General features: G+C 24.4%; 2 protein-coding genes across 2 annotated transcripts in view; one reads left to right on the top strand and one right to left on the bottom strand.

The window, feature by feature from the left end:
- Positions 1-3,322: 3,322 nt before the first annotated feature.
- Positions 3,323-5,250, bottom strand: CSN7 (COP9 signalosome subunit 7). The gene is made up of 3 exons (XM_011503823.1): positions 5,104-5,250; positions 4,267-4,942; positions 3,323-3,807 (listed from the first exon to the last, which is right to left on the bottom strand). The coding sequence occupies exons 2-3, from the start codon at positions 4,930-4,932 to the stop codon at positions 3,613-3,615; spliced, it is 861 nt and encodes a 286-aa protein (XP_011502125.1). The 5' UTR covers positions 4,933-4,942; positions 5,104-5,250; the 3' UTR covers positions 3,323-3,612.
- A 3,482-nt stretch (positions 5,251-8,732) lies between these two features.
- LOC105365631 (cytochrome P450 4C1) overlaps positions 8,733-11,389 on the top strand; it is a 16,642-nt gene continuing 13,985 nt past the window's right edge. The window contains exons 1-2 of the mRNA XM_011503845.1: positions 8,733-8,955; positions 9,394-9,503. Coding sequence (XP_011502147.1) covers positions 8,796-8,955; positions 9,394-9,503 — 270 coding nt within the window. The 5' untranslated portion in view covers positions 8,733-8,795. The remainder of the gene's footprint in view (positions 8,956-9,393; positions 9,504-11,389) is intronic.

The raw sequence follows: 11,389 nt of genomic DNA, 5'->3' as shown, positions 1-11,389 counted from the left end.
TATTTTAACTGAAAATCTATTACAATTTAATATTTAAATTTAATATAATTTAATAAACTGTTAATAAGACAAATTGAAAAATAATATAAACAATATGTTAAAAGGTATAATAATTTTATAAAATTTAACAATTTAAAATGAAAAATTTTATAAATACAATGTTAGTTAAAGTTGCACAAATATTTAAGACGTTTCAATACTAACATTAATCATAATGAATATAAATATTTATATTTGCAAGTTATTTAAAAACATATAACCAATAAGCACAAATGTCAACAATAGATAATCAATTTTTAATGTATGTGTTATATATAGTATATGTATAGCAATCTCATATAATATTCACTAATCATTTCTTAAGTGTTCGTTTGAAATAATATAATTTTATACAATACACTTTTTTATGATCGCTAAATCATAAAATTGTATGTCGTATTGTTTAATTAATATTTATATTTATATATCACTATGAAAGAATCACGTTTCTTTAAAGCATCGAACGGCAATGTTTCAAAGCAGGCCTAAAGTAAATTAACTAAATAAAAAGACGAATCTTTAAGAAAAGAAATCTCTTGACTTTTGTAACTATTGTATTATTTTTATATTATCTAAATTGATTAAATATTAAATCTAATAAAGTCAAGAACTTTCTTTTATTATTGCATATAGTTTAGTAAGATACTTTGTAAATACTTATGACTAATAATTTTGTATATAAATATTCCATTAACTCTTACGAATTCGCTTGTGTAGTTGTAATTTTATGTAGTTAAATAATTAAATAAACTATTTTATATTATGCCATATATTTATACATATATAACATTTCAATGAAAAGAAAGTGCTTTATTGTAAATATTTTTACTTATTATTAGTGTATAAGAAAAAATCTTATGCAAATTTCTTGCATTAAATAATGTTATTAAATAATGATTTATATTAATTACATATTAATTATTATATATTATTATACTATATTTATTGTTATTTAAGAATTAAAATTTAATGAAAAGATAGAATGATGAACTTAATAAGTCATATGATCTTTTAGATGTTGAAAAGTTAATAAAAAACAATTAAATGATTTTATAAATTACGTATTCTATGTTAAATTTTTGTACAATTCTAAATTCATTGCTCTACATTATATTCTTTTACAAAACTAAGTGTATTATTGAATATTTCCAAATTATTAAAATAAAATATATTCAGTTAACAATACTATGACGAATACTTTAACAATATTTTTTTCAATAATTCAATCTTTAATTTTACGCTTTACAAATAAGTAGATTCATAATCAATGTAGTAATGAATGTTTCATGTATAAAGATAAATATTTATATTAATATTAAAAACTAGCTAATTTCAATTACGTCTATCTTAATTCTCGAACAAACTTTTAAGAACAAAAATCTTCAATCAAGAAATGTTCCAAAAAATGATTATCTTCGTATAATACCAAATATAAAAATTATTCAAATGCTTTTTTATAATTAGTACAATTTTATAATTAGTACAACAAACAAATACATACAATTTTTTTTTATTTATTTTAAAAATAAACTCCGATTATGACATATCTTTATAATTATTAATTAATGATTAACATCCACAATTTCATCTAAGTTAATCATTTTATGTTTAGTAAGCATAACTACATTGATTCTGCTAGTCAGATCTCAACTCGATAAAAAAATTATTTTCGTAGTGTAATTCTAATACCACCTCTTGTATTTTCTGTAATAAAAACTGAGCAGGATATGCAAAATACTAAATAATTATTGAAATCTTATTGATATTCTTCAACTACGATCAATTCGTATAAAATTTGAATATTATTAGAATCGGAAAATAAGTCGAAGGTACTATCAAATCAACTTAGTTTCGGCAATAATGACTTTAAAATAATATAAATTAAAAAATTTTCAATCGTAAAAGCAAATAAGTAACTTGCGAATTTAATCAAAATCTAAGTAAATATTAAACAAATTTTCTTATTTTTATGTAAAGTTTTATTAATAATTGTGATAGCATTAAAATATTATATGCTATACATTGATTTAATACAAAGGCTAAAAATACATTATTTTAACAAAAATTTAGTATAAATATTGTTAAATTATTACATTTCCATATGAATACTTTATACTCTCTTTATACTCTCGACCTTAAACGCCTTTAACATAGATTATTTCGCTTCAATTGTTAAGATCTTTTGAATAACTTTTGAAAATGACTTCTAACGTATTAAATTAATTTATTTAAGAAAATGTAAATAAATTCATGTGACTCGATTGTAAAAAGTCCTTGCGGTATTATATAGAGAAATATAATATAAGTATTACTTTTATAAGTAATTTGGAAATTAATAGTAAATTATTTACTGTAATCGCTTTATAATTTTTTAAAAATGCTAATTAAAAAATTTAATTATTTTGCGACAAAAATTATATGTTTAAATTACTATTAAATATTTCGATAATGTAAAATAAACAGAATAAAACATGTAAATTAAAATAAAGAGATGCATTTAATACAAAAATTTATGTAAAAAATCGATAAATATTCAATTATTGTATGATGTGATTTTATTATATATATATACGTATATATTATTAGTTAATTTCAAATGTTAAAATGACATTGTTGCGTAAAGGTCATTTGGTGAATGTTTAAGTATATACTGCTTTATTAGTTTGAAAAAAAAAATTTTAAATGTGAATCTTCAACGAATTTACAGGAATAATAATTATAAGACTTTAATTAATCTAACCGAGTATCATTATTTTAAAAATATGCATTTCCTTAATATCCTTTAACGTTATATGGCACAATAAGCTTAGAAGAAAAATATATAATGTATTTTTTTTTCTCAATTGTCTAATAATGTACTAAACTTTTATATACAGGATTATAAAATTTAAGTGGACTTTAAAATGAGCATAATATCAATTCTGTAAAAAAAACTTATTTTATTTTACTTAATAACTATAACATAATTTTTAAGATATAATTTTTTGTTCTTTTAAAATACATCTATTATGAATAAATATTTTTGCCAATAGAATGCATCGATAAAATAATTAAATACAGCAGAGATATTGAGAATAATTTCATAAAGACGGAAAAGATTAGTTAACTTTATTTCCTACATAAATAGTAATGATATTAATTACATAACGTATTTTTAAATTTAGTCAATTTAACTATATAAATTTTATTTAGACTGTTGAATATTTATCATGCTTTATATTACAAATTTCTTTAAAAAATTTAATTATTTTATATACTATATTATTGTACAGTTCTTGAAAGCAAAATACTTTCTTGAAGCCTACATAATAATTAACTGCAGTTTTCTTTTATTATAAAAGTTTTTTTAAATACATCCTAAACACACATATAAAATATATATTTGAATGACCATTCATCATAGAGGATATTAGCATTGCCAAGGATTTGCGAGCATTTTCTTGTATATTAAGCAGTCGAAATAAGCTCTGAATTACTTAATTCCTGTTTCCCTCGCTAAGTTCAGTATGTCTTGGTCGATGTTTTCATATCGATCACCATAAATGAGTTTCATAACCAATGCGAAGAACCTACTTAAGTCTTCCAAAACTTACCACTCCCTCTAATACCCTTTCCTTTTTGTTGTTTCTTTTTTGGATCAGGTGGAACGGGCAAAGCTTCTCGACAAGATTCGCTGCCTCCTGTACCAGAACCACCAGCAGCCATATCTGCTTCTTGAACCCCAGCAGCACCAGTTTGAGTGACTAAGGTCTTTTTTATGTTTGCAATCTAAAAATGATCGAGCAGGATATTGATATTATATACTGTAATTTTTACCATTCGGTTATAAATAAAAATGAGACATTGGAATTTTAAAGAATTTTATAATGTGATTAAATAAGATTTTTATACAATAATAATTATTACTGGACAGTATGGTAAAAATTTAACAGTACTTACTATTATCATAATATCTGTAATATTTCCAAAGATAACAAGAATTACAATTTAATGTTAGAAGTTTTATTTCCTTCCATTTTTAAACTTAAAATTATTATTTATAAGCTTGTTGCAATGTCTCACTTTTTTAATGCTACTATTATGATTTTTCATTATATTCAGTTAAATAGTTTGCTAGAAAAATTACAATATTTATCTATCTAATACTTTACATATGAAATATACAATTATTTCAAATACTGCCATCTAATTTTACACTCAAACTACATTACTAAATAAGAGACTAACATCTTGCTGTATTTTTTCTTTGTGATGGGTCGCTCGTTGCTTTTCAGCATTCGCTCGCACAACTTGCTGTTCGATGCATTCTAAAATAGCATTGCATGCTTGTCCCCACTCCGCGAGAGTTTCGGCTACAGCACCAGTATCGCCTGGCCTAACGTCGCGTCCCAAGCCAGCGTAGTCAACTTCCAACTGAGAGTTCTTTTGATCCAATTTCCCATGTATAATATCGGCGTAAACTGCTTCTATAATCAAATCTTCTAAATCTCTGACATTCTTTATATCCAATTCTTCCAAAAGAACCGAGTAGGGTATACACTTTGACTTTGTTGCCAATGTGACAATCGTCAAATGTTGAAGTTTCTTTTTCTGAATGGGTGTTAATTCAAGTAGTTGACTTTTATTTTCCAAATATTGCTTGTAAGTTCCATAAGCAAAGAGATTCAGCGTTTTCCAATATACCGCATGAGGACCATTTTCTAATTCCTTAATATTAGGCATATCTAACAGCTCACCAAATACATGGACTCCAGGAGTCTCTACAACTTGCTTTATTAATTCCAATGCTGCCGCACCCTTTGCAGTCTTTGCCAGCAAGACAAACTGTTCTAATGGATTATTCGCTGCTTTCTCGGTACTTGTAGTTGTAGCTGCTGTCTCCGAACCTGTCATTTTCTATTCTCTAAAAATATTACAAAAAAAATCAGCATCTACAAAAATAATTATTTGCAGGTTAAGTCAACAAACTCGAACTTAAGCATTATTCCAACCGAATATATTATAATATCCCTCTACTCTTAACTTCACTCATCTATTGTATTCCACAACAATATCGATACGTACCTACTTATTTACACAGCAAACTGAAAAAACTTTGCTAATTTTTAGTGACACAAATACTCTCGCTCACTGTTTCGTCGCCAAATCCATTAGCATCATCGACATTTCGTCTTATCCGTTTCATATTGGCGCCGGTAAACGGGACCAAACAGTAGAATAGCAATTCTCGCGAACTTAAGATTAGTCGATAACGTAGAGATCCGACAACAAACGTAAAATCACATTATTTTCGTAGAAAAATATAATGTAATTACGAATTATTGAATAAAATTGTACGATACGTAATATTAAAATATGTAATGGAATAATAGGATGATTGATGGGTTTATGATTGCATTGGCTGGCAGCTTTATTCATTGGGACTGGGAGGGCGAATAATGAACATTTCAATTGTAAAATGTATTGTTGTGTGTAAATAATGCGAGACGCGTTATTTAATTGTCATACACAAGCATTTTTTAATATTTATTTAATCATATAATATACAAATTGTGCACTATAGAACCTCTAGTTTTCTATCTGTATAAATATTTTTACAATATTGTTTTCGTTTCTATTAATAAATTCTTGATTGCTTTATTAATGTTAATAAACACATGCATAATTATTTCTATTCATACATTTAGTTTATTTTATATATTTAAAAAATATTATATGAATAGCATATCTTTCTAGAATCTTTATTACAAATTATTATTAAAATTTGAATGGCTAAAACAATTAATATTACATATTTTTATTGAATAATTTTTTGTTTTTGTTTTGTTTTGTTAATACTTTATTTACTTTATTATTCTATTTCTAGTTTATTTCTCCTCGTATCTACATAAATCTTTAAAATCCGTAATAGCGATCTAAAAGGAAATATCTTTTTAATTAAATTATAACGGTTTTCCTAACCTTTGCAAAAATTTGGTGAAAGATTTTTTTTCTTGGAAAAGATTTTTTTCAGCATTTAACTGTATGTTTAAGCTTATTTTTTTTTTTTAAACTATTAAGCTACACTTATTATTTCTTATTTTCTTATATATTAAGTTTGCTTATTTTTTATATATTAATTTAGTAATAACTAAAGTTATTAATTATTTTTATACTAGGAGCTACAAATTAATATGCTCACTTAAAACTAAATTAAATATATGTATAAGCATTTTTTTTTCTCTACGAGTCGACTGTTGAATTTGAACAACAATTTTTTAATACAAATAGTCTTTCAAATCGTAATTTTACTATTAGTGTGATATTACTATACTGCAGCGATTACATATGATAATTAAAGTAAATCTTTGATTATTATTTACTAAATGCTTTTACGACGAATATTGTAGTTTAACAAATATTCAAGTTCTATACTTTCTATTAGTTACAAGTACTAAAATATTTTTTAATAATATTACCGTATATACTTATATCAATAATTTGTTTTAGTCTATTTACAACATTAGTTCATTGTTAATTCCAAGTACACAATACCAATAAAACAAAAACAAAAAATGTATATATATATATATATATTTATATATTTTGTTGTATGTAAAAATTCATCGACTTTCTGTTTTAACGATGAGACCATTGCTTTTGAAAATATGATTTACAAATTTTTATTTCACTTTCTGTTTCACATCTGATTTTGTAATATTCCAAATATTCAATGTTTATAATCTAATAATCGTCTGTTATTAGATTTAATCAAGCTTTCACGTTTATCTTATGTTAGTTATTTTATTAATTATTGTAACTTTACATTGGATTTATTCATGTTATTAATATTAATTTTATATTTGTAACAATGTTAATTATATTCAAACAAAGATACATAATTTTTGTATTCGTATTATACGATACGAATCTTTTTTTTTTAATTTCATCTAATTTTCAATTACTTATAATATAGTAATTTTATTCAATAATACATAAACTCTGAACATTTATAATCTATTAAAAGATCTCTTTTTTTTTCTTATCAACTCATAATCTATTGAAAGATCGAAACAATAATTATGGAACAGACACATATATATATATATATATAAATTCGCGCATTCAAACATATTCTTATAATATACATTAAAATAATTTAATTTTAAATATGTAAAGTAGATTGTTAACTATGGCTGTGTTATTTAAATAACCAACTCCATTTTGTTTGAATATAAAGTAAAATGGAATTTCGTATAGTTTCTTAAGACGCATTTATAAAAATCTTTTGATATTAATGAATTATCATCACACGTGCAATAAATTTTGTCTACTCCAATCTACGTTGGTATTTTTAATTGTCACTTGCAAATTATAAAAGGAAATTAATCATAAGCATCATATCCAAGAGGCATAATTATTAATACTTTTCAATATATATTCGATATTAGAAATTTATTATTTATTTTATGTCTTTTTTAATATATCATAAGAATAGTCTAATTTTTATTCAGATAAATATCTCTCTATTTATATAAAAATGAATTTTATATTTTTACAAACATAATAATAATTTATTATCAAAAACATAAAAATTATGTAAATTTAATATGAACTTCCTTAACCATTTTTTAGGATACTATTAATTGCTTTATTTTTTAATTATATAGAAACAATAAAAATAATACAAATTCAAAGTAATTTGTTGTCAATAAAAATTACATATCTATTCCAAAATGACAACAGAATATGCCTTTAATTGTCGACTATTATTTTCTATGACATTATACAAAATGGAAATCAAACTCAAAGTGTCATTGTTGACAATGAATCATATAATTTTAAGATAAAAGTTTTTCCAAATTCATTAATATTAATATCAATCACTTTTTTCCAATTTATTATTATGATTTCAATCTGATGTTTTTCTTCTCTAATATTTATAAATTTAATTGCATTGCAACTCTTGTATAATATACATTAATAGGAAAATATATTGTCTTCTTCATTATATAATACATCTTCATGTATCATAAAGTTTGATAACATCTTATACAAAACTTGTTATTTTTTTACTATTAAACTGATAAAATTTTGTATTTATTTCATAATCTTTGATGATTTGTAGTTTTATAACAGTATAGAATTTTCGTAAATAGCGTGTGCAGCGAAATAAATCTCTCGATTAATATATAAAAATAATATAATCTTTATCATCGGAATGGTTCTAATAAATAATAAAAATATATTAACTGTCAATAAGAATTTTTAAAAATTTGAAATATAATTAGATTTAATTATATTTAATTTTTGTATATTTAATTTTAGTTTATTATATCATTATAGTATATTTAATGTTTGTTAATTGAAATGCTAATCAAACGATGTTCTATAAATTTTTATCACACTAGTACAGATTCTTCATTTTAAAATGATTATATTAATCATAAAACTACCATTTAAATGCTTTATTATTCATTCAATAAAAACTTCATTAATTAATGCTTTTGAATTTTCTTAATACTAGCGCATAATCATGACACTTCAATTCTCCTTCAATTTGTTATTACATACATAATTGATAAATAATACCGAACGAAGATAGATGAATCTTACTGAGTGGAGAGGGAACCATGTAGGTTCAAGGTAAAGTGTACGTCTTGTTGACAGATAAATATAATTTCAATTCTCACATTCATATACGACACTTCGTCTATTAACCATATTAATTGCACAAGTATATTGACTTTATTGAAAGTGAAAAGAATATTATTATCATGGTGTACTTTTTATTTTTCGTTATACTTATTATATTAGGATTTTGGTGTTATTATTTGAATTTGCATTACAATAGAGAAGGCAGATTAATTAATAAATTATCGGGGCCTAGGCACATACCTATTTTTGGGAGTATGTTCGAACTACACACAACTCCTAGTTAGTATAAAATAAATCTCATACAATTTTATAAACTCATTTACTATACTAGATTTGTGTGCGCGCGCGCGCTTGTGTGTGTGTGCTTGCACACGCATATACTTTTTACACATTTCATTACATGTAACAAATTGTAATATTTAATTTTAAAAGGGCTGATATGATTGCTAATAGTTAATTAATGCATTAAAGCATATTGCTATAATTATTTTCATCTAAATATTAATAATTGATATTACTAATTACTGTTATAATCTACTCAATTTTGAAAAAATAATACTTAAATTTTAATATTTCAAAAGAATTTTTTATCAACGTTAAGAAACTATGATGATATATATAGAATTTACAGTAAATATTTTCCTAATATCATGATTGTTAACACCCATTGATAATTATAATATATATTATCTAAATTGAAAACGCCTTTATTTTCAGCTGAAATAAATGCTAAATTACGATATTGGAGTGAAATTTACAAACCAATTTATAAATTTTGGTTAGGTTTTAAACCTTTAATACTTATTAGTCATCCAGATGATTTAGAGGTAGGAAGTTATTTTACTTTCATAAGATGTTTAATCCACCCAAAATACATTTATAGCTGATAATTATAAAATTCATTTCTAACTGTTAATAATTTTATGATTGCACAATATCAATTATTGATTAAAATATTAAGAAAAGATAATAAAATGTATTAAATAGTAATATTAAATATAGAACAACAAAATATAAACAACAACAATTATAATAAAATGTGTATTTATTTATAAAAAAAAAAAAAAAAAAAAAAAGAGATATTTTTAAAGGATTAATGATTTTTACAAGCGTGTTATAAATATTTAAATTATAAATAATTATAAACATTGATTAATAACGTTGATTAATATCATACATATATTTCCTTGAATTAGCTTTGTTTTGCTCTCTCTCTCTCTCTCTCTCTCTCTCAGTTGCTATTTTATTTTCCTTACAATATATTATTACGTTGCTTATTGGTGCTTTCATCTTTTTTTAACAATTATTCATATATTCTAAGAAAAATAGTTTTAGTACTTAATTAAAAAAAATCTAATAATGAGCTATGATAATAAACCTACTTATTATAGTTTAATATTATACATCAAAATCATACAAAAATTTAATTTATTGTTTTATTTAATTCAGACTGTTGCGAATTCAAAACATTTAAACAATTTTACATATATTTTTTAACAAACGCTGTTCGAGAATGCGAAACCCTTTCCTTTTTTTGTCAGTCTGTTTGAGAATGAGAAATTCTCTTTTTTAATGCAATAAAACATCTGGCAAGTAATATTGTGAAAATTGTATTAACATCTAGTGGGTTTTTTCTTCTAAGTTAATTATTGCACGTTTGGCTGACGAGTTAAATTGTGGAATTATTTTCCGAACATTTAGTGGGTTTTATTGTTCTACGTTAATTATTGCACGTTTGGCTGACTAGTCAAATTGTGGGATTATTTTCCGAACATTTGGTCCTTCGAGCCGGATTAGTGAAGGTTGGTGTATTGGTTAGTATTGACACACTTAAGAGAACGATTTATCAAGTAATAGAAAAACATCTTAACCATCCATATTATCCAAGATTTAATTATATACATCACTAAACAAGCAAGGGAAAGCAGTGATGAATGGCAGCATCAATTGCGAGTGGAGCAAGAGTCACTCGTAGTGCTACCAAGGAAAGACTATCCAACGAACATATGTTCAAGGCATCAGGACAGTTTAATCGGATAGCAATTATCAAAACATTGATAGAAAGTCTTCCCACATCTCACTTAGAGGCAGACATTGATGAAATAATATGCATAAATGAAGCCATTGATGAAATTCACAAAATGTTCAATAAGGAACATCAGTATATTGAAACAACTTGGCCATCGACTTTTATCACACATGATTATTTCACGCAAAATGCACAAAGGGAAGAGATCCAGTGCCACATTGAAGCACAAAGTAAGATAAGGAAATTGTATCGTGAACTCAATGTGCCACCGAAAACAGTGAACAAGGTAGAAGAGACTTCAGTAACGGAAGGAAGAACAAAGGAAATAAACCGTCTTCCTGACATTCCCATTCCCAAATTCTCAGGAGATTACATGGCCTGGCCATCATTCAAGGACCTGTTTGAATCACTTGTATTAAAAAGCAGTAAGTTAAGTGATGCACAAAAGTTTCATTATTTGCGTTCCACTCTAGAAGGACCGGCATTTAAAATGATATCTAGACTATCATTACAAAATACTTCCCTCAACATAGCATGGAAGAAATTGATAGATAAGTTTGATAGTCCTAGATTAGCAGTCAATCCACATTTACAAAAAATGCTGAAAACCACTCCATCTAGAAAGAGATCAGCCATCGAATTGGACGAGATGATAAATTATGTGGGAGACATCATCGAGGGACT

This window comes from Ceratosolen solmsi, unplaced genomic scaffold, assembly GCF_000503995.2.
Source record: "Ceratosolen solmsi marchali unplaced genomic scaffold, CerSol_1.0 scaffold48, whole genome shotgun sequence".
Lineage (NCBI taxonomy): Eukaryota > Metazoa > Arthropoda > Insecta > Hymenoptera > Agaonidae > Ceratosolen > Ceratosolen solmsi.
The sequence above is the reverse complement of the archived record's forward strand: the minus strand, read 5'-3'. Positions and strand labels throughout refer to the sequence as shown.

Coding starts and splice junctions, on each gene's coding strand:
- CSN7 (XM_011503823.1), bottom strand. CDS start 4,932: ATGACAGGTTCGGAGACAGCAGCTACAACTACAAGTACCGAGAAAGCA. Junction 3,808..4,266: donor AAGAAAAAATACAGCAAGAT/GTTAGTCTCTTA, acceptor GATCATTTTTAG/ATTGCAAACATAAAAAAGAC.